Raw genomic sequence first — 24,989 nt, 5'->3', positions numbered from 1 at the left:
GAGTAAATCAGAAACCAAAGGATCAAAGTGTAAGACTTAAAATCCATTTTCAATAGCAGAGAAATAAAAGTCTGTACAAGTACCTGGGAAAACAAAGAAAGATCAATATTCACTTAAAAAGGAGTATAAAGTACAATAATTACTGTGTACCTACTACACAACAATGTCTTTACTTCTATATGAATTTTATAAGAAATAGTATTCCAGTCATATAGCTGGTGAAAATGAGGCTCAGAGAGTGCTACAGATTTTCACAAGTTCACCAAAATAATAAACTAGCAAAATCAGAATTTTAGACACAGTTCTAGAAACCAGGCCTATGTCTAAGTCTATAGACTATAGCTACCACAGGAATTTGGTTTACAGAAAAGGACTTGTGTTGTAGCTCACTGGTAGTTTTTATCTAATGTGCTGAGTTTTTAGGTCCATCCTTATCACCACGACAAATACCTCAAAGTTCTAAATGCCAGCCATACATTATACATGTTGGTGTATACATGTTGCTCAGAAATATAGTTAAAATTTGTTCCTCTGTACATCCTTTGGAGACATAGAGCTCTTAAAGTACTCAGGTATCTGAGAATTTTTTATAGAAGCAGTAATTCTTAGAACTGAGACTCAATGCTTGCATTCTCAGTGTGGTGGCTTGAATGAAATGGATCCCATACGACCACAGGGAGTGGCACTATTGGGATTTGTGCCCTTGTTGGAGTAAGTATGGCAGTCCTGAAGAAAGTGTGTCTCTGGGGGTGGGTTTGAAGTTCCAGATGCTCAAGCTGGGCATACCTGCAGATTCAGATGTAGAATTCTTAGTTACCTCTCCAGCACCATGTCTGCCTGTCTGCCACCATGCTTCCTGCCATGATGATAATGGACTGAACCTCTAAACTGCAAGCTGGTCCCAATTAAATGTTTTCCTTCATAAGAGTTGCTGTAGTCACAGTGTTTCCTCATAGCTACAGAGACCCTAACTACGATATCCAGGCTAAGAACAATTTAGACTCTAAGTCTGGAGAGTCAAGAAAAAGTTGAAAAAAACAAAAATGAACAAAAACTAGTACTTGAGTCCCTTCTCCGCTGCTGTTTCTTCTTCTTCTTCTTCTTCTTCTTCTTCTTCTTCTTCTTCTTCTTCTTCTTCTTCTTCTTCTTCTTCTTCTTCTTCTTATTCTTATTCTTATTCTTCTTATTCTTCTTCTTATTCTTCTTCTTATTCTTCCTTTGTGTATGCTAGTTGTATGTCCTACTACTGAGCTATATTTGTTTTGTTTTAGAAATAGAACAATGCTATGTTGCCCAGGCTGGCCTAGAATTCATGATTCTCCTCTTTCAGCCCCTTGAATGCTAGGATTACAGCAAAGCACCATTGTATTTGATTCTAAAATTGTTAAGTGTGCTTTGTAACACTTTGCCAAATGTCACATACTAAATACTGAAAAGTCACTCATTGAATCTTACCATCATGTTGGTGTTCCTACTATGTATGGGGATGCTTATCTGACAGTGTTCATCAAAGCTGTTAGTGGCCACTTTCATAATGCTGGAGTATATTCTGTTTCTTAAAATAATGTTTCTAGAATGCTCCTTGGGATAGTATAATGTAACTAGGGCTATTAGTTGTTTGGGTAACATCTGTGCTTTTGTCCTATATCCTTTGTGAGAGATAAGCATGGTATAGATATTTTCTGGCATACTTTATTGGAGTTAGTAGCTATTAGTATGCTAAAGACAGATTACTCTTGTTTGTTAATGCATACTTTACTGATTTATCCAGTAAATGATGACACACAGATCTGGGAAATGGATGAAATTAAGTCGGTAAATTTTTTGCTCACAGAATAAAGTTTTTATTTATACCTGTTTTTATTTTAAAGCAGTGTTTTCCAGAAAGCAATGTTTTGGTAGGATATTAAATGGTGCTACGTGAAAACGGAGACCTGAAATTTAATTTAGTTTGGGAATCCTCAGTTATAAAGCTTCTCAGTTTATTTTATTACAGTATTCACCAAGACCTATCACATACAGTGCAAATCTCCTAAGGATTGTAATATGTAGGTTTCTTCTCCTCATTTGAACTTAGAAATCAGTTTCTCTAAAACATGCATTGAAATAGTTTTCTATGAGCTCATACTGGGAAACTGTGGTCAAGACCAACGCAACTGGTGTTTAGTGTGCATATAGGTTCTTCATATAAGCCAAGTGCTTGGGTCTAGTCCATTTTCTTTTTTGCATGTTCAGTACTTAAAGATTTCAATCTCAAGTGGAGTTAAGTAGACCCCCAAGAACCAAGCAAATTTGAAGTTGAAAAACCTCTGTTTCATTCTGTATGGTGTGCCACTCTTCTTTTTGTAAAATGTAAACCCTTCCTAATGTAACATTTAAGCTGCCAAAAATTCTCTTAAAACACATAAACAATTAGCAACATGACATGTGGTCATGTATGTCTGGCAAACATAAATCTTCAACTGCCTGAAATCGGCTTCACTGTCAGTATGGTCACAGCTTCCTTCCCTATTTGCGTATCTCTGGCCATGTTAAATCACTTGCTGGTCTGAAAAGCCTCCTCATAGTTTTTCTTTCTCTGTGCCTTTTTTTTTTCAAGCTAGGCTCATAGCCTTGCATGGCCCTTCTTTTGCATCTCACTAAACTTCTCCTTAATAATTTTTTACTTGTACCTTAAGAGTAATGTATGATTATAATCACTGTCTCCTTTAACATATTTTTAAAATATTTATTTATTTACTGTGTATATATGTGTGTACGTATGTGTCCATGCATATGTGCATTCATGTGCATGTATGTTTGAATGAGTCACACTACAGGTATAGGGGTCAGAGGACAATCAGAGGAAGTTTGTTATCTTTGTGTACCATGTAGGTTCCAGAGATGAAGTATGGGTTGTAGGGCTTGGCAGCAATTGCCTTCACCAACTGAACAATATCCTTTGTCCTATATAATTTTTAAAACATACATTAAAACTCTGTTATCAGCATCAGCCTCCCCATACATCCAGCATAAACTGTGGAACATATTTAGCACTCAAGAGATACTGAAAAATGTACTTGTAGATGAGTAAGTGCATAAAGAGATGAATTTACTTCAATGAATAAAAATACACACAAAGAACCATGACATAAGTTGTATTTTAGCATTGTAATCATTTGTTTGCATCGAAGATATCTGATATGAAAGGAGCAATGCTAAACTTCTCTTGGAGGCTTAGAGAGGGCAAATGATGAGGTAACTGCATGAAGACTATCTTTAACAATGGAAATTACTGTTTGTGGTGGCATCAGACTATTGTCAGGAATCCCTAACCTATCTTCTTAAATAGAGAACTCTTGTGAAATCTTGAATACATGCTAAGGTTTTATCCTTATATGCAAAGTTCAATGCCTTACTAGTAAAGATCCTCCTCAAATCTTTTTGTTTATTGAGAAAGCCCTATGTTATAGTACTAGCTCACCTGGAACTTACTATGTAGCTGAGCTAGCATTACAGTTGTGATAGCCTATCTTAGCCTCACAAATACAAGGATAATAGGCTCAAATAAACTTTAAAATAAATGTATGCTTCATTAAATCTCACATGCTCTGGGTCCCCATGGTCCTTCCCTTCTTGTGGGTGGTAGCTAGTACCTAAAATTCATGTTATGACTCGGTCCAGGGCAAGGGATAATTGAGTCCATGCTATTTACTATGTACTGAGAACTCAAGAGTCCCAGAACACAAAACCAAGTACTATTTGCCTAGGGAAATTAAGAACAAATGGGAAGTGATCAGAGGAAAGTTTCAGGAAGGAAGATGGCAGGAGGGCTGGTTTCTTATTTGCAATTCCATTTTGGAAACTGGAAGTGTATTTTGGGAGGTACAAAGCAAAGTTAGAGATGTCTATGCATTTATCTGAATTACATACTAGGTAACAGCCACCACCAACTCACTGAAAGGAAGTTCCTATCCAGATAATTAAGCATTTTCTTAAATGAACAAATGGGCAAGGCATTTAAATTCTTTAAGCAGTTCTTGATATATGGTTTATAAACTCAGCTAGACATTAATCAAGAACAAAGAAAGGCATATCTTTTTCCATAGATGGGCATTTAAGAGTCTGAAGACTCATCCTGAGAACTCATCACCCACTGGCTTATTTTATAAATATAGATAGTGACTAAGAAGAGAAGCAAGGGGTAGAAATGTAGGCATGGAAACATAAAGAAACAGCACTCTATCTATCTATTAAATGTCTCCTAGTTTAAGAACTGCTGTCACCAGCATATGGAACACCATAGAGAAAGCCATTCTAGTGATTATAAAGTGTTGAGACCAAACAGATAATATCTGAAGAATGCCAGATTCTCCAAGAATTGAAAACATTTATCTGCTTTGCCCTCCACAACTTCAACAATCCATTCATCAATTACAGTTTTGGCATATACCTGTCATAGGTGTGAATGGGGGCAGCTAAAATTTTTATGAAAGTAAGTCTCTCCTTTTCTCTCTCTTTTATGAGTAGATAACTGGCAACCAAAGAAAATGTTGATGAACTACAATTTATTTTTATGGCTATTGACATAAAATCACAAAATTTTAATAACAGAAGGGTCTTTGGTTTCATGATGGAAAAATAGAGGGAGAAGGGACTTCTCCACAAGAGGTACTCCATAGAGAGTACGACATTCTTAACTGTTGCTTCAATGATATATTATACAATTGTAGTGTGTGGCAAAGAAAAGTAACTAAAATTATGTGACTTCTTGAAGGTGATCAAAAAGTCTATGCTAAACCAAAATCTTATGAAAACAGGAAGATATTGCCAATGAATTCACAATGGCCACTAGGTACTATTGCTTTCTTTTATCTTTCTGTTTGAATAAAAATGTGATATGTACTGATAATGTAAGTTAACAATAAACTTTGGAAGAGGGTATGTCGGGAAGTAGGGGATGTAGTTTTAACTCCATTCATGTGTAAAACCTAAGAGAATATATACTTTCACTTTCACTGACTTGGTACTTCAACATTTAACATAGTTTTAAGAATTACTTATATTAGATTTTAAGCATTATGCTGGTAGCACTTTTCAGAGTGAGGTAGCCAGAAGTGATTCTGAGTGATCCACTGTTTGTTGTTACATATCACACACATATTGTATGGCAAGTCAAGCTACCTTAAGGAGAAAGTCACTGCTAAGTGTTGAGAGCAGTCTGCTAGTTCTAGGCTTTAACCTCGCCAGACTTCAAAAGTAAAGTCATTTAGACAACATCAATAATTCTTCTATGACTTGCTTGGACATGTATGTTTGTGGCATAATACTTGCCTAGCATGAACAGGGCTCTAGATTCAATCCCCTGCATAGCAAAAGAAAAGAAAATGATCCTTGTGTTTTTAGCCTGAACATCGAGTGCCTAATGTGTTGCCTTTTATGTATCTGACACTCTGTGATACATAGGAAGGAAATTGAGGTCAAAACCATCCAGAACAATTTAGCAATGTATTCACCAAGCCCACTCCAATGTGGTCACTTTCTCCCCCCCCCCCCACTAAACCATTCAGAAAGGTTTTTGTACCACTTCTCAGTGACTTAATTCAGAAATCTATATCTGAGTGCTACACTGTATAGTCATATGCAGATTTTTCCTCCAAAGAGGCTCACAGTAAAAATGTCAGAAAACACCTTTTTCCTTTTCTTTTTGTAATGGAGGATATGGGCTCTGACATAAAACTAATGTCTTAATGAGGAGTATTTTATAATTAAGCTTTACTTGTATCAAAATGGGCTTATAAAGATTTGCAAATGATTGTAAGACAGGGAATTCTCAAATTAGATGCTACTGTCTAATATGCATAATTCACAGGAGGTTAAATATTTGAGAAATGAATGTATGAGAGAACTTGGCTAAAGATTTCTAGCATTCATGGAGTAAAACTCAGTCTGCCAATCCTTCCCTTTATTACCTCTCCTGGATTTCTTTCTGCCCTCACCAATGACATTATGTATTCTTCCCCACTATAGACCATAACTAGACCAATCAAGTAAGAACAAGATTGGATTTTGGTCAAATATTTGGATCTGATTTGATACAGTGGCCTGGAAAATAACTCACAGGGATTCTATCTGTGATGCCCGAGAGTACTATACATTACTTGAGATGCTCCTATTGAAACTCACAGATGTAGCCTGGAACAAATTCCTTGCTGTAGTATGGTCTGATTAAAAGTACTACTGGTCTGTGTGGAGGGGAGGATGTAGTTAGCTACAATGATATATAGGCAGAGTAGGCATTAAGTGCCTTATAGAAAGGCAGAGAAAACAATTGTTCTAAATTAGCCATGAGGTGGAAGAAAAGTGGGCTAATTCCAGTCACTTGGGTTTTCCAGATTGATAATGAGTAATCAAATATAAGGTTATAGTTTTAGGCACTCAGAAATAGATTTGTTTTTCTTTGAGTTCCATTTCTAAATCAATGTAGACTAATGAGCTTCTTTTTTCTCATGAAAGATGCATCTGTTTGGAAGCAGCAGGCAGCAGAGTGGATTCTGGCACAGGGCAGATGAAGATATGAAGAATTAGAAGCAGGGAAGTATGTTTCAAGCAAGTAGTATGAGGCCATTTTGGAAGGATGACAAAGCTCATGGTAGACACAAGCTCATAGGACACAGAGCCTTATGATGGAGGGTCACTCTTGAAAGGGCTGTATCTTTTAAGAAGCTAATGTGCTACTGGGAAAATGCTTTTGGAAATGATCAATGGATTTGTAAAGAAAAGGAAATGATTAAAAAGCCTGCTAATTTCTGTGAGACACAGAATAGAAAATTGGCTCAGTTTGGTACCTTAGTTACAGGATCCAAAGAGAAGCAGCTTTACACTCCAGTTGGCTGTTGCAACAGGACATGCAGATGTTAGCTGAGGTATAGTCCCAGGTGTTTTGAGCCTGCCTGTGCCATGGTCATCCTGCACCTGTGACAGTTCTGATTACTCACTTCTCTCATTCTGACTACTGAACAGCGACAGTATCAATATATCACTTAAGGTACTGAATCTAAAAAGCACACCCTCATTCACTGTCTGTTATTTTCTGATCCTTCCTTCATGCTTCCTGATCCTATGCCAAACTCAAGTTGTGAATGTCATAGGCAAAAATAAAGAAGGGACCATGAGAAGGTCAATCTGAATCTATTGCATAGCTGGTGTTCTTAGAAGTATTACAGAGGAGAATCTAGGTCTAATGCAATAATTTTAAAGGATGAAGGTGAACAAAAGAAGGGCAAGGAGAGAAAAGGAGAAAAATATCATACCTCCCAGAGTCATCCCTGCTTCATAACATTTCCGGAGACGACAAGAGGGACAATTTTTTCTCCGAAATTTATCAATGGTGCAATCATTTCTGCTGGCACATAGATACTTCTGTTTCCCTGGGAAGAAATGCAAGAGTAGCAAATTTGTTGTTAATGCATCTCCAGAGCTTCTTTCCTTGAGTATTTCTCGTCAAGAAGAGTAACATACTACAAATTGAGAGATAGTGACCCAAAAAATGTTTATTATACAGATTCCATTTTTATAGCTGTTTTTAATAGACATTAGCAATTTGGATCTTGTTAATACTTCCATTATTAGGATTATTTATTGCTTTTGAAATCAAGATGCTTAAGCCTGACTAAAAGCCTAGAGTGCCCTTGAGAAAATGACCAGTTGTGGAAATTATCACTCTGTTAGCTTGACACAGAAGAGATGTTGGCTTAATCAATGCATCCTCCTACTAACACCTGTAATCATGCATAGGTTCATATTAAGCTAATTGGATGCCCAAAACACCCAAGACTTTAATTTTTTTTTACATTGCCAATGATGGCACTTCCAACTTTGTAAGTTGTAAAAGGTAGATATAAAGCCCACTCTTTGTGCGATGAATCAGGGGAAGCAAAAGGAAGTCCTCTGAATTCAGTAGGGGGAAAAAATACCCACAACCTTGTACAACTTGAGTCATTACAGATATGCAGAGAACCCCTTGCCCTCTTTCAGGATAAGAATTACTGAAAGGAAGATGTGGACCACTCAAAAATGTGTTTTGATATGATAGTACTTTGCTTTTGTCATATTGTTCCCAATACAAGCCCACACATAGCAGGCCTTTGATAAACATATATGGACTCACTTAATAAGCATGCAGACCATAGAGATGTACGAGCAAAAGGAGTCAACATAGAAATAGTCCAGAATACATTCACAGTACACATTTTGGAGTAGGGATAAAACAAGATGGAAGAAAATAGTCATTTAAAGGTCTATTACTTCTTTATTATTTATTCTTTTTCAAAATATGGCTGATATTTTTAGGGTTCTATATCATAATAATGATACATCTATCATATTTGATTTGTTTACAAGCTTTAATCTTCCGTGAAGTACACATAAAAGAATTATTATATCTCCCTTTTTTGATAACAAAAGTAAGGGTCATTATGATGAAAAAGGTTCTGCCTTCCAGCATTATGTAGGGACAATTTATATCCTTGTCTTTTTAGATCACAAACATGATGTTAACTATAGACTTATATGTGATATTTAGCTTGTGCTATAGGAACATTTGTGCAGTTTATTAAGAGGCTCTGACAGTACCCGACTAATACAGAAGTAGAGGTTCACAGCCATCCATTAGACTGAGCACAGGTTCTCCAATGAAGGAGTTAGAGAAAGGACCCAAGGAGCTGAAGGGTTTGCAGCCCCTTAGGACGAACAACAATATGAACTAACTAGTACCCTCAGAGCTCCCAGGGACTAAAACACCAACCAAACAGTACACATGGTGGGACTCATGGCTCCAGCAGCATATATATAGCAGAGGATGGCCAAGTCGGTCATCAATGGGAGGAGAGGCCCTTGGCCCTGTACAGGTTCTATGCTCCAGTGTAGAGGAATGCCAGGGCTAGGAAGTGGGAGAGGGTGGGGTGGTAAGCAGGGGGAGAGGGGAGGGAACAGGGTTTTTGTTTTTTGTTTTATTTTAATTTGTTTATTTTCTTTTTTTGGAGGGGAAACTGGGAAAGGAGGTATCATATGACATGTAAATAAAGAAAACATCTAATAAAAATAAAAATAAAAAACAACAAACCAAAACAAGAGAGTATTTATCATGAGATAAATTTTGCCAAAAGCTTTATCAATTTTTTTCTGAAATGATCCTATGATTTTTTTTAGTTCCATTCTGTTGACATGGTGAATTTTATTTATTCATTTGCATGTGCGGAACTGGCATTGAATCCCAGTAATAAATACTTTTTTGATCATAATGGATAATTTTAAATGCAATGCTGAATTGAGCTTTACAGTATTTGTTACAGGTGTTCTTTTATTTATGTTCTTGAGGCCTATTGACCTGCCTGGGATTACATCCTTGGTTTGCTCTAAGACTATGACTCCAAAAAATGAGAAAGAATTTAAAATGCTGTTTAGTTATATCAAGCCTACTCCTCTACACAAGGCTTGAATGACTTCTATAACATACTTGCAAAATGTTTCCTTGACACTTTCTTGAATTAAGACTCAGTTTGTAATATCTCTAGACTCTGTTAAGAGATACTTTCTTCCAGGAAACTTACTGTTTCTTTGTAGTACTGATTCATCAGTGACAGTGACACAAAATCTGTCCAGTTAAGGACATTAAAAGCTTTCTAATAAAACTTTAAATAGGATTCTTGGTTTTTATGTTATGAAATTACGTATAATAAGTGGAGATGGACCAAGCTACAACTAGAAGGTGGTAAAGCCAGCATAACGTTTGAAACCTGCACAGAATGGAGATGTACTCTAAATGATTATAGTGTGAAGAAATAACATTCTGAGGGTGTCAGATATCTTTTTCTGTTACTCGTTTATAGTCAGCTTCTATATTTCCAGTTGAGAAATTTGTAAGTGGAAACTGGGCCTGTTCCAACTTGGCTTTAGAAGGTCACATACTTTCATGGTGTACTCTAGGTAGCCAAACAATTAGTGCAGATAATATAAATACCTATTTAGCGCCTTTATTTAATTTATTTAGGTTTAGTCATTGGAGACTAAACTTGCAACTCTACTCTTTGAAATTTTTTATTTTCAATAGAAAAAATATATCAACAATCCATTATCAAGTTCTTACAAAAAAGTCATTGTAAAATGATTGGCAAAATATAAACAGTCTTTCTTGCATTAAAACATATAAGGATATAATACAGAACTCCAAAGAGAACATGCATTTCAGTGCTTTGTAACACTCAGAAGGGTTACATAATTGGCAAGAAGTACTCTGCATGTATGTTGGCTCTGAAATTATTTATAGGGGGTCTGTGTTCTGCATTTTCTTCCTGGTCCTGTTTTTTTTAATCATAAATATTGAATATGATTCCATGTCTCAGCAGGATCTGAGACAATAAGACAGTTTTTCCAGAACTACCCTATTTCTGTTCTTTTCTGTCAGACCTACAATTTTCCCACCCCTTATCACTTCACTTCAATGTCTAAGTAAGCTCTTTGACACTTAAAACACACACACACACACACACACACACACACACACACACACACACACACACCATTTTGAGTAAACAAATAAGGTAGGTGATTTAACCACTATTAGTGTCATTGTGTTAAATAAATGTGGAAAGTGTTGACCTATCCACCATCACTAATCGGCAGTGAAGGCTGCTGAATATAGTTTATCAAACTTTGTATAGAGAACTTTAATATGGAATTTACAAGGCAAAATAAAATAAATTATCAATGTTTGTAAGAGAAGGTATGAATCAAATAGAAACATGTATGATGGTCTTCAAGGTGAAGATAGAACAATTTAAAGATCTGTTCTCTCCAAGTAAAGTATATAAATTTAAAACAATCTAAATAAAATATTTTCAAAATAATCTCAAAATATATCTCAAAGAATAAAATGGGCAATAATCCTAAGATATACTTTTGAAAAGAAAAGTAATAAGATATTCTCTAGCAGGCATTTAGCTGCTAGACATGACAGCTATAATCTCTTGGTAGCTTTAGCAGAGGTTAGTATGTAAAAGAAACAAGAAAAGCCCAAAACATATATTCTCCCAGTGGTGGTTGCTGTGGCGGGCCCAAAACATATATTCTCTATCTAATACATCATCCCAACTTAGTGAATGAAATATAAATTATTTGCTATATGATTCCAAAATGAGTGGTTAATCATTTTACATGCCAATATTAACTTTGGAACCCATATATGAGGAAAAATATGATATTTGTCTTTTTGAGACTGACCAAATTCACTCAAGATAATTAACCCTAGGTACATCTATATTCCTGCAAATGACAAAACCTCACTCTTTATGCTCAAAAATATTGCATTGTATATATGACATGATTTTTTTATCCCCCCTTCTGTTGTTGGATACCAAGGTCAATTCCATAGCTTAACTGCCGTGAATGGGGCTGCAATAAACGTGTGTGCATATTTGTGACATATTGTTCGGAAACTTTAGAGACCTATGCAGGGGTAGTATAGCCTGGTAATGTGGTAGATTTGTTCTTAATTTTCTAAGGAAACTCCATGCTGGGATAATTTATACTTCAGCCTACATTGTGTGAGGTTTCTCTTTTGTCTATATTCCTGATAGCACATGTTCTTAATGACTGCCATCCTCATTGGGGTGAGGTGAAATCTCAATAGAGCTTTAACTTGCATTTCTCTGATGGCTAGTAAAGGAGAAAAACTTTCCTTTTCAAGACATGTTTGAGTTAGAACATGCTATTTTTAAATTTTTTTCATTTTTGCTTTTTTAAAACTTACATTTAGTTTTTTACAGTTCAGTCATTACCCTCCTCCTGGCCCTACAACAGTTCCTCATTCCATTCATTCTCCTACCTGTCTCCAAGAGTATGTCCCCACCCATTCCCCACCATGCCTCCCCACTCCCTGGGTCCTCAAGTCTTTCCAGCGTTAGGCTCCTCTTCTTTCACTCAACTTGGGATCCATCTCAAGGGAAGGCTCCAAGGCCTGACACTATTACTGATGCTATGGTGTGCTTACAGACAGGAGCCTAGCATGGCTGTTCTCTGAGAGGCCCAAGAAGCAGATGACTGAGATAAACACAGATAATTACACCCAACCATTGGACTGAAGTCAGAGACCTCTGTGGTTGAATCAGGGAAAGGTTCAAAGAAGCTGAGGAGGGAGACCCCATGGGAAGATCAAAGTCTCAACTAACCTGGACCCCTAAGGTCTCTCAGACACTGAGCCATGAACCAGCAAGCATATATGAACTGGCCCAAGGCCCTGGGTACATATACCACAGAGGAGAAAACTTTAAAATATCAACTGATCATTTGTATTTATCTTTTGAGAACTGTGGCTATTTCACTAGTCCACCAATTATTTGAACTATTGAATTTCTTCTAGTTCATTTTTTAGTTTTCTGTATATTTGACAAAAGATGAAAAACCATATAATAGGAAAATAGAAATCATAATGAGCAAGAAAATATAAGAAGAAATAAAAATAACTATGAAGTATATGAAAATTGGTCAACTTCCCTAAAATAATAGAAAGACAAATTAAATATCATTTTACATACTAGATTAAATATCAAATTAAATACTAAGCTTTGGTGAAGGGATTTGTTAGTTATTTTAAATAAGTAAGAATAAACTATACTCTGGTTTCTCCTCAGATCGTATAAATCTTTTGCCTTTTACTAAAGATTTCTGTGGAAAGGAACAACTCTGAGTCTTAAACAAATTTTTTGAGGCCTTGCTTCGGTAAGGCTCCCACAAAAAAAAAAAAAGAACAAACATACATTTTTACTAAAAATCTAACTTCTAGGAATAATGATAGATGCACAAATAAGTTTAATGCCACATTATTTAAACAGGAGAATTGAGATATTTACGTATCTACTATTAGGAGGTTAATTAAATCATTCCATATTCATAAAAAGGAACATCATGCAGTTATTAATGATGATCTCAATTGTTCCTGTATAACTTGGAAGTATGCTCTTAGATATGTGTTGTTAAATCAACAAAAATGATGATAATGAATAGTATATTTGGCTAGTTCTCATTTTAATATGTAAATACCTAGAGCTCATCTACTCATGTTTTTATTTTCCCTAAAATGTTGAGAAATAATAGTATATATCATTTATGGGGCATGATGTGGTATTTTGATATATGTATGTAACAGAAAAATTAAATCAAGATAGTTAACATCTATTTCATTACTTTTTTGCAGTAAGCATATTACAAATCTATACTCTTAGGACTTTCAAGTATGAACATGTAGAATTATGAATTCTGGTCAACACAGTGTGCATTAGGTCACTGAAGTTTGTACTTCTTGTCCAAATGACATTTTGTGCTTCTTAGTTAGATCACTGTTTCTTCTATGAGTTTCACCTCTTCTCAGCATGGTTTGTAACAGATACAATGAAGCCATAACCTAGAACCTTTAAGGCCATCACTCAGTTGAACACTTTTTGAAAATTCTCCAATTCCTGTTGAGTTCCAGTTAAGGGTTTCTACCATTTTACTGCTCTTGAGCTTGTAGAATAGAGTAGGTAAGTTTAGACACACAGCCTGAGCTGTAGCAAAGACAGGACTAATATTAAGAGGGAAGAATATGTTTAGATTACTTTATTCCCTCCTACTTGGGTCTGACCTCTTTGCAATTTTCCTTCTAAAGTTTTGTCAAAGAGCACCTCTGGGATTTATTTATATTATTAGGAACACTGCCTGAGAAGAATCAATGACACTTTAAAAACATGTTTCCATCTTTACATGCTTTACCCAATTGATGTATTTCTGGATATCAGTGTACTGATCACATGTGTTTCAAATGAGTTCTCTTAAAGTAAAAAATACATGCATATATGTTGACCCAGCACATTTTTATACATGTATGACATATACACAGATAACCACTACAGCATTGTTACAACAGCACAAGATTCCCAACAGCATGTATATCCATCAATGCAAGAATAGGTAAATTATTATGTAACAGTGTACCCAATTCAAATCAATTTTATGTGTAACAATATGGAATTGTTTAGAAGATCTCCTTTAATTTTATAAATATACAAAATGTTAATAGAGTAAATAAAATTGTTGTATTTTTTAGTTGTGGTTATGTATAGAACTTCTGAAGGAATATACTCAAATTGATAAGTAGTAGTTTGAGACAGATGACTACATTTCTGTGGAACTGGGTTTTTTTTTATTATCTAATCTTCTACAGCTACCCAGCTTTGTTATGTCTATGTTGCCTTGTATTTAAGGTTCTTTTTGCTCTCTGAGCTTCAGTTGATACAACCATACACATCCTAAAATGATTATATTCTATAACACTTCGGTGAGAAAAACAATATGACTTCTAGCATATCTTGGTTCCTAATCTATGGTCCATATTCAAAACAGGTGTGTTTCCTGTTCACCACACTGAGGAATTAGGAAACTCCTCTTTTAAAAGGGTTAGATATTTTAATTTTAATTCCAAACACCAGTTAGTCAGTCAAAGCAAGCTTGTTGAAGACAAGTGTCTGTAGGTGAAAAAGAAAAATGATTGCTTTCTGCATTTTACATGCTTATTGTCTAGCAGGAGGTAATGGAAGTACACATGAAGTTGCAATATTACAAATGTGTAAGAATGCATGAGAACTTTGGAATGAGGCAAGGATGTCTTGGTCATGGTTTATGTCTTGTGGCTTATTATGAGGTCTTGTAAAGACAGTAAAGTCTAAGCTTCAATTTCATCACATGAAATGCCAGCCTGGAAATGATGAATTTAGTAGTCACCTGATAAATTAATATGCAGCTCAGATACTAAAACACTGTGAGGCACACATGGTAAGTGCTCTTAGTTGTCCTTGATATCTGTTACCTGGGCAAAAAAGTAGGATGTGCTTGATGCACAGATTTAGAAGGCAGAAGGCTGGGCTTGGAAATCCCAGAAATTCCACCTACTAGTCTCAATTATTGTAACTGGGGCTAACAGCAGATCTTTTCTGATTCAGTGTCTTCCTTTAAAAAATGAGCTGTATAGATGCACTTCTGAAGAGCTGTGACATTTAAAAGAATATGTGTGAAGTATCTAGAAAATGTTAGTTAACTGATAAATCATAAGCAAAGTGAAAATTCTCCTAGAATAATAAAAAACCCCAGAAAGGCTGAATAATTCCAGAGAGCTGAGCTCTTTTATTGTACATTACTCAGGTGTGTATTTAATGTTGTTTATTTATCAAATGCTTCCTCCCTAGATTATCCAAGCATATAAAATCACCTGAGATGGAATTTGAAAACTGAAATTTAATATAAGCTTAGACTCACATCGTCTTTGTACTTTGATTCTGGAGTGCTTTTCTGATTTGATTTCTGAAAAAATATCTAAAGCTACTAACCAAGATGATTATAGTGTACCTTCTCACTTATAAAACACTAATATGCTTCCTGAGAAGATTGAAATAGGGAGAGAGAGATGAGAAGGACAGAGAGCAGAATGGAGTGGAGAAGGAGAAACAAAGAGGCAAATAGGAGAAAAGGGAGGGTAAGAACAATAAGAAAAAAAGGACAGTGAGGAGGAGAAGTTAGGGAAGACAAAGATAAGAGGAAGAGAAAGAAGGAGGAGAGGATTCAGAAAGAGAAGCCTAAGCTTAATCCTATTGAGGTAATGTTAATCTCTATGACAGTATCAAGATAAACTAAAAGATATTACCTCAGAGCTCCCAGGGTCTAAACCACCAACCAAAGAGTACACATGGTGGGACCCATGACTCCAGCTCCATATGTAGCAGAGGATGGCCTTCTCAGACATCAATGGGAGGAGAGGCTCTTGGTCCTGTGAAGGTTCTATGCCCCGTGGAGGAGAATCCCAGGACAGGGGAGCAGGAGTGAGTGGGTTAGTGAGAAGGGGGAGGGGGTAGAATAGGGGGGGTTTTGGAGGGGAAACCTGGAAAGGGGATAAAATTTGAAATGCAAATAAAGAAAATATCTAATAATAAAGAAATATTTACCTACATTATGAGTCACTGGCATTTCCACTGAGAATATATATACTAAGGACTGGGAGAGGGGAATGGGAGCTTGCATCCCATATATATTTTATAGTTCTTTTTTCTCAATGATTTCTTTCATGCTTTTCCTGAGAATAATTTTGGATAATGTCCACCTAAGAAGCTATACTACGAGGAAGAATCAGTGGAGAGTAGACAAAGAGAGAAGGTTCAATATAATATACTTAGTAAGAAGTTGAGCATGGTAGCTTGGCAGGTTTGTGTTCAAGTCCTTTTTGTGTCTTATTATCTGCAACTTGGTAGAAACTACTTGGTTTCTTTAGATGTACATTTAGTCATCTGTGAAATGGAGAGAACACATAGATCTGTTGCAAAATGTAAATGCAATACTGCTTGCAAAGCAATAAGAATTCAGTAAATATTTCATGAGATAAGCAAATATGGAGATGTAGATGAGCAAATTTTGATACTACTGAATAAAAGGTTTTTATAAACTGAGCAAAATGGTAGCAATTGTTACACAATGCATCAGAAGATAAACCGACAGGATAATAATCTGCAAAACAAACTTCTAACAACTAACAAATGTTCAACTCCTGAGATCAAGAATTTCGTAGAAGTTTCATTTCACAGAAAGAGTATTCTTAATAAAAACAGACTTTTTTCTAAGTAAACAAAGCACTGGAGGGCGTTTCAGCCAGAGAGCATGATGTATTTGAAAAGGAATGGAAGTTGGAAAGAGCCAAGATTGACACATGAAGCAGGTTATGAAATTTATGATATGTTAGTCATATAAACCTCCAAAATATTCAATTAGCTTTGATCAAGCTCACTGACAGTTTTTCCTTGGTATCATTTTTCCCCTTAACAATTAAAATTTTTTGGGATGTATAGTGTCATTATGAAGCAAAGCCTGGTATCAAATTCATGATTCCTCTTCTCTGGTCTCCTAAATCCTGAGATTAAAGGTAGAAAAAAATTCTTCTTAAAACTACTATAAGAGAGATCAACAGGTTTGATTGTATTTTAGTTTCCAAATCTTTGGTTTGGTTTACACTGGATGATTATTATCTGTTAGAACTATTGAAGGAATGAAGCAACAGATGTGACCATAATACTGTTATTTGAAAATGTGTAAGATAGTGTTGGTATGTTGGGTTTATCTGTAGTCTTTTCTGTCGTTGGATGAGAGATTGCAGGATAAGAATACTGTATCCATAGAGAGAGGTCTATCTATATATGTATTTAGTATTAAATAATTTATTATTCTTCCATATATTTGAGTTCATTAGAGGAGTTCCATGCAAAGAATTAGTTGTTTATGAAATACTTTTTTATCGAAGATTTATTTATTATTATATCTAAGTACATTCTAGCTGTCTTCAGACATCCCAGAAGAGGGCATCAGATCTCATTACAGATAGTTGTGAGCCACCATGTGGTTGCTGGGAATTGAAATCAGGACCCTCAAAAGATCAGTCAGTGCTCGTAACAGCTGAGCCATCTCTCCAGCCCCCAAAGAATTAGTTGTTATTCTTTATATCTATTATCTTTATATCTATTATCTATAAAAATCTAAATTAGATTTCAAATTAAAGAGAAAAAAGATAAGCATCAATGTTTCCAACACATGAGAGTGATTAAAGTTTGATGAAATAGAAGTACTTATTAGTTTGGTTTGATATATGCATATAATCATATTTTACTCCACAAAGATATATGACTATATCTTTGTCTTAACAAAATTAAATTGAAATCATTATTGATAAATCCTCCCCAAATGTGGTTATCATGTGAACTGTGAAAAAACAGGTACATACAAAATGAGAAACTTTCCAAAACTAGCATACTAAAACTGCTCTATAGTATAGAGTAAGTAACTCATTCCCTTGCATTGTGATTTCAAAATAAAGAGAACTCAAAGGTACATCAGGTTACTAGAGTAACTTGATGGGGAAAAATGCTCTAAAACAAAATCTCTCTAGCAAATCATACTATGGCCATCTTGAGTAACAACAGCTGACAAACAATGTTTATTTCATCTTAAAATTGTCACTGTCCCAACAGTATCTAGGTATCTAAGGGATTTTGTATTCTGGAGAAAAATTATAACAATGGGGTACTAGACATTTTCTTGGAAAACAAAAAGGTCATCTTTGGCTCTAAATCATCAATAATTTTTTAATAACCCAGGGAAAAGTGGCTTTTGACATTCCATTTGAAAAGGCTAACTTACAAATATCAGGAATGGAAAATTACTTTCAACTAAAGACATCATCAGTGTTTCTCTGACTTCGCCTCAACTATATTAAGTTTGCCCTTCTCTGTCCTATAAGCATCTATAAATGTGTATTTAATCTAAATATATGATAACTTTAATTACTCAATCAAGACATTATTATTAAGATACAAATTACTTAAACTGACTAAAAACAAATTTAAAAAAAATCAAAGTTAACCTTTAATGAGTAAAGACATTGAATTACTAGTCAAACAGCATCCCAGAACCATTTTCACTTGTTTTTACTAGAGAATCCTATGAAAAGTTTAAAGGTCTCATATTAATATTTTACAAACAGCTTATGAGAAGAATAGTAACAACTTCCCAATTAATTTCATAATAATAATAATGTTACTCAATTAGTAATCTAAGACAAAGATAGTACTAGGCATAAACTATAGACTAATTATTATGATCACAGGGTAATACCTGAACAAAATATTAGCAAGCTAAATCTGGAATCATACAGAAAGACTATCCTAGACCTGGGTAAAGTCTATCAGAACTTGGTTAAGTGCCATATCTTGTAGAAGCACCCTTGGATGAAGGTGCCAGCCTGATTTAACTCTGGGTTAGGCCCATAGGCAAGTAGGAATTTTCACATCTGCAAGAAGTCCCAGTGGTTGCTGAGGATCCAGGGTAGACTTGATCTGATTTTGAGTAAGTCTCACAGATATGTGGAGGGGTCCATAACTCACTGGAATTGTGTAGGTCTAGGTTGGAGACCCTATATAATAAAGCAATATCTTATCATCATCAGAAAAGTTGAAATAGAGCCTTCTTCCTAAGTACCAATCAAAGCAAATGTCCCTTCAATTATAGTAGGACTTAATCATGTAGTGAACAGAACAGTAAACAAAGGTGGCCAGAGTTGAAAAATTAAAACAAAACAAAACAAATGACAGAATAAAAGATCCAATTGAAAACTAATTCTAGATGCATACATTCTAGCATCTCTATCACTATCTTTCTATCTATCTATCTATCTATCTATCTATCTATCTATCTATCTATCTATCTATCTATCTATCTAAAATGAGACAGACAAGGATGGTGGTACATGCCTTTAATTCTAGCACCCAGGAGGCAGAGGGAGGCAGATCTCTGAGTTCAAATCTAACCTGGTCTACGAAGCAAGTTCCAAGACAGCCAGTGTTATAAAGAGAAATCCCATCTCAAAAAATGAAAAGAAAAAAAAATCAAGACAGCATGTCTCCTTTATAAGTCAATAATCTCACAATAATGACAACTAATAAAAATGACTTGGAAGAATTATCAGACAAAGAATTTAAGAGGATGATTGTAACTCTGTTCGAACAATTTAAAAAGATAGGAATATACTTCAATAGAACAAAAACAAGTATATGAGGAGAGAATCAAAATCAGCACTGAAATTAATGAAATAAAAGCAATATGAAGAATCAAGAAAATGAAGACCTTTCTCTTTGAAAGATTGACAATTTTTAGACAAATTACCCAAAAGAGAGTAAACCCAAACAGATAAAATTAGAGATAAAAAGAAGAGAATAGAATGAGGAAATTCAGTGAATCATAAGACACCAAACTGGGATATCTAAAAGACATTAATTAATTTCTAGATGTATCCTACCAAAGTTAAATCAAGATGAGGTAAATAATTTAAACAGACTCATGATAGTAAGCAAGGTAATTGTTAAAAAAATTTCCCAATTCTAATAAACTCAGGGCTGATGGACTCACCACAGGATTCTAACTAAAACCAGAACTCTCGAACTTATGCCATAAAATAAACAAACAAACAAACAAACAAACAAACCTTTATATGACTTCTGCATTTCCTGATCTTGAAATTAAACAAAGACTTTACACGAAAAGATAATAATAAGATTTCCTGGTTAGTATTTTTTTTTTTTTGGCCAACTTGATACTGGCTAGAATTATCTGGGAAGAGGGACCTCAACTGAGAAAATGCCTCCATCTGATGGACTGTAGGCAAGTCAGTAGTGCATTTTATTGATTAATGGTTCATGGGGAAAGGATCCTCTGGAGGTAATGCTACTCCTATTCAGGTAGTCCTTGGTGCTATAAGAAAGCAAGCTGAGTGAATAATGAGAAGCAAGCCAGTAATCATGATTCCTCTATGGCTTTGGTTCCTTTCTTAATTTCCATTCATGAAAGACTGTGAGCTGTAAGGTAAAATAAACTCTCTCCTCTCCAAATTTCTTTTGGCTATTGTTTGTTGCTCTTGGAACAAGAAGTATGTAACTTAATTTTTATTTTATCATAGCCCAGAGTTAAGAGACTTAAATGTTTTAGAGACATTTTGGATTTTTAGAGAGACTTATTCTTAGAGTCTCTCTAAAAATCCTTAGAGTTCGGATAGTTTAATGTGATTGAACTTTTGAAGACTATGAGACTTTTAAAGTTCTACTTTAGTTTTATATTATGATACTGATATTTATATGAGAGGGCAGTGATAACAAAGATAGAAAATGGTATGGTTTGAAAGTAATGTGTTAATTGTGTCAAGTTGACAAGGTGTCAATTATCCTTGTGATTTTTTTCTTTTTGCCAACTTGACACAAACTAGAGTTATTTGAGAAGAGCAATCTCAGCTGAGGAAATGCTTCCATCAAACTGCCTGTAGGCAAGACTTAGGTGCATTTTCTTGATTGATGATTTATATGGATGTTCTCAGCTCACTGTTTTAGAGAATATCCTTGGACTGCTGGTCCTGAATACTGTAAGAAATAAGGCTGAGCAAGCTATGGAGATTAAGCAGAATTCCTTTATGGCATCTGTTTCTGCTTCTGCTTCTAGGTTCTTGTCTTGAGTTCCTTTGCTGACTTCCCTTCATGATACACTGTAAAGTGTAATGTGAAATAAATTCTCCCTTCTCCAGATTTCTTTTGGTCATGGTGGTTAATCACAGAACTAGAAAACCTAACTAGAACATGGGTCAATCTCCCTATGAGCATAGACAACACCTGTCAATGTATAATTTCCCAATAAAATTCTAGATAACATAAAAGAATATTATTTATAACTAAGTCAAATTTATCCCAGAGATGTATGCATGACTCACATATGTAAAACAATGATTTAACCAACAACATAAATAGAATGAGAGAAGACTTAAAATGTCTTTGACAAAATTTAATATCTCTTCATGATAAAATAAAAGGTCTGTAAAATCTAGGGACCCAGAGACATACCAACATAATAAAGGTGATAGACAACAAACCCACAGTGGATGCCATGCTAAGTAGAAACCAACTTGAAGGATTTTCACTAAAATAGAACAATGTCTACCTTTTATACTCCTAATCATCACAGTGTTTGAAAACTTAGCTAGAACGATAAGACAAAAGAAGAAGAAAAAGGAGATTCAACCGGAAAGGAAAAAGTCCAAATATCTTTATGTGGAGATGATATGATTCTTCTCATAAAAGAGCTAAGTGACTCCCTGGGTAATCTCCTAGAGCTGAAAAATACGTTAATTAAAATATCAGAACTCCAAATTAACATTTAAAATTCAGTAGTCTCTCTGTATACCAATGATTAACACACCAAGAAAGAAACTAGGGAAACTAACTTATACAGAATTGTCTTGAAAAATCTTGGAATCTTATGAAAGTTGTGAAAGATTTTTCCAATGAAAATCTTATGTCACTAAAGAAGGAAATTGAAGAAGACAGAAAAAGATGAAAAACTCATGGAGAGGTGGAATTAACATTGTCAAAATATCCATCACCCAAAGCAAGGTATCACTTTGAAATGCCAAGGCAAGTATTTACAGAAATTGTGAAAAGAATCTTAAAGTGCATATAAAAGCACAAATTAGTTAATGGTGATATTGATAGGACAGCAGGATGTTTTTAAGCAGGAGAATGAGTTAGGACCCCTACCATCATGATATACAAAATATTAAGAAAATGAATCACAGTACCAAATTTAATGGTTAAAAGTATATGATTATTTATTTATTTATTTATTTATTTATTTATTTATTTGGTTTTTCGAGACAGGGTTTCTCTGTGTAGCCCTGGCTGTCCTGAAACTCACTCTGTAGACCAGGCTGGCCTCAAACTCAGAAATTCATCTGCCTCTGCCTCCCAAGTGCTGGGATTAAAGGCATGCACCACTACTGCCCAGCAAAAGTATATGATTCTTAACAAAAACCCAGAGAGACATTCATGTGAATTTTTATTAGTCAATAGTTTTAGATATGACAACAAAATACCAAAAAAAAAAAAAAACAAAAAAACCAAGAGGACAAATGGGATACATTTGAGTTTGTAAAAATTAAAGGACTGTTTGATGGACCAACAAAAAGTAAAAGATAACTTAAAGAATAGAAACAATTTTGTATATATAATATCTGATAGAAGATTTTGTCAATAAATAAGAAAACATACATATAGCACAATAACAAAGACCCTAGCTTTGAAAACTATGAATAATGAATATGAGTAATTATTTATCTATAGAAATATATAAATGGTTAAAAGGAATATAAAAATACAGTTTTAGCCATTTGCAAAATTTTAATGAAAGCCACAGTGAAATACTATTATTTTATATATACTAAAATGGTATCAGTGATAATAACAGTAGAAATAAATAATAATTTGTGTTACAAAGTATGTATGGAATTAAAGCTTGATATACTACTGGTAAGAAACATGATAGAATGAGTCACTGAAGGCTTGTTAGTTCTTCCATATTACCCTCAAATTTATTCTTAGGTATAAACACAAGTGAATGAAAACATATGGGTAGACAAAAACCTTAAACATGAATATTCATAAGAAAGGAAAGTGTAAATATTCCAAATATACATATACCAATGAATATGTAAGCCAAAGTGGTATATCTATACATGGAATATTAGTTAGTAAGAGAAATGTATGAAGACCTGATACAGGAATGACGTAGAAAGAACTTAGGAATATGCTCACTATACTGAATCTAAATAGAGATACCACATATTATATTGTTTCATTTATATGAAGTTTCTGGAGTTGACAAATTTACAGAGACAGAAAGTAAAGCAGTGCTTGCCAGCGGCTGGGAGGAGGGGCCATGGGGAGCAAGCACTAATGAGTACAGGATTTCTTTTTGAGGTAATGAAAACCATCTGGAATTAGATAGTGGTGATGTTTGTAAAACTTCTTGAATACACTAAAAGCCACAAAATTGTACACTTTAAAAGAGTGAATAATGTGGCATGTAGAATACATCTCAAAGAAAAAAATCCTAGAGTGCTTTTTTGGTGCCAGTAATTCTAAGTCTCTGGAAGAGAAGTCTGAAAAAGAAATCAAAAGGACTTTGTAAATTATAGCATAATTGGCCTAATGTAAAAGCATACAAAAGTCTTTGAGGATATGCTAGGCATTCATACATTTTTAAGATATGTTGCCATGCATCATCTCACAGCGTAGCCATGAAGTAGAAAGAACAAATCTCATTAATGATTTGCGGAGACAAAACCAAAAGTCCAAGTCCAGAGACTTGTCTAGAGTTACCTGGTACTGTTCTTTTGTCTAATGGTGGCTTTACTTTGCCATGGTCCTTAAAGGAGGCTCTTCGCAAAATAAAAATGAACTCTAACTCTTCATGATTTCTCATCTTATTCATTTCATTCTATTACCCATTCTGTCACCTCTCGTGACACTGAGATTCTATTATCTGCAGTGCCACTGGGTGGGAATTCAAAATAGCCTTTTGAAAGTACAATCCCTGTATTTCAAAATGGATCCCTGAGAGAGGCTATATCCATGATTCAATCCTTCTTCCCATGGCCTCTGTCTACCTTTCATTTATTATCTTATGATATTGCCATGGGACAATACCCAGCAGTTTATGAAGTCTTATAGGTCACTGTAAATTAAAATGAATGCCTCTTCTCCTATTCAGGTGTGTAGGAAACAATGTAAGAGATACTTCTTTTTGTCACTTGCTGTCTAGCATATTGAAATACTGTCAATATCTTATTTTATTAATGATTAAATAATGTTTGATTGGTTCTTGTCCATGTTCTTAATATGCTTCTAAGTAAAACACCCAGATTTTAACAGATTCACAAAGTTTTAACATTTTACTAAAGAAAAGCAGCATCTTTCTGTAGTGAAAACAATCAGCTTCACAATTTTGCAAAAATCTATATATGTCTCACTATCCTGATAATGGCTGATTGGAACCTTGCCCTTACCTCTTAGTCCTAAAGTTTAATAAGGCCACTATGTAGAATTCTGTTTTCAAGTTTCCAGAACTGTGAATAACACATGTCAAGGGAGGCTAGTGGACAAAGCTCAGCTTGCTGCCACCACATTTTCAGCTAAACGTAACCACTGCTGTCCCTGCCAGTTTAGGCATCAGGAGAAAAGAAAGAAAGGACTTTAGAAACAATTTACTAATCACCATTTTCTAATTAATTTGAGTTCACAAACTCAAAAAAGGCATATTACAAAGGCAGACCAGACATACTCCCTAGGGACTCCAGCTCAGTTTTTAAGGGTGGTAGAATTGGAAAACAACCATATATTAATATGTATTAGCTAGAACAAAGAAATTGATCCCAATATCATCACCACTGATGGCCCAATTATGCACAATAATTTGAGAGTCCGACATTGCAGAATGCCAAATGAAAGTCATGTTTGCTTGAGATTAAAAACATGAGACATTGAAACAAAGGCTTGGCTATGGGGAATGCTCTT

At 34.8% G+C, this 24,989-nt stretch overlaps 1 protein-coding gene and 1 non-coding gene across 2 annotated transcripts in view; one reads left to right on the top strand and one right to left on the bottom strand.

The window, feature by feature from the left end:
- Ar (androgen receptor) overlaps window positions 1–24,989 on the bottom strand; it is a 188,992-nt gene that overhangs the window by 42,003 nt on the left and 122,000 nt on the right. The window contains exon 5 of the mRNA XM_031368495.1: window positions 7,293–7,409. Coding sequence (XP_031224355.1) covers window positions 7,293–7,409 — 117 coding nt within the window. The remainder of the gene's footprint in view (window positions 1–7,292; window positions 7,410–24,989) is intronic.
- Window positions 12,649–12,764, top strand: LOC116095602. The gene has a single exon (XR_004120660.1). It is a non-coding gene; the product is annotated as a U5 spliceosomal RNA (small nuclear RNA).

This window comes from Mastomys coucha, chromosome X (assembly GCF_008632895.1).
Source record: "Mastomys coucha isolate ucsf_1 chromosome X, UCSF_Mcou_1, whole genome shotgun sequence".
NCBI classification, from domain to species: domain Eukaryota; kingdom Metazoa; phylum Chordata; class Mammalia; order Rodentia; family Muridae; genus Mastomys; species Mastomys coucha.
This window is presented reverse-complemented; position numbering and strand designations above follow the sequence as displayed.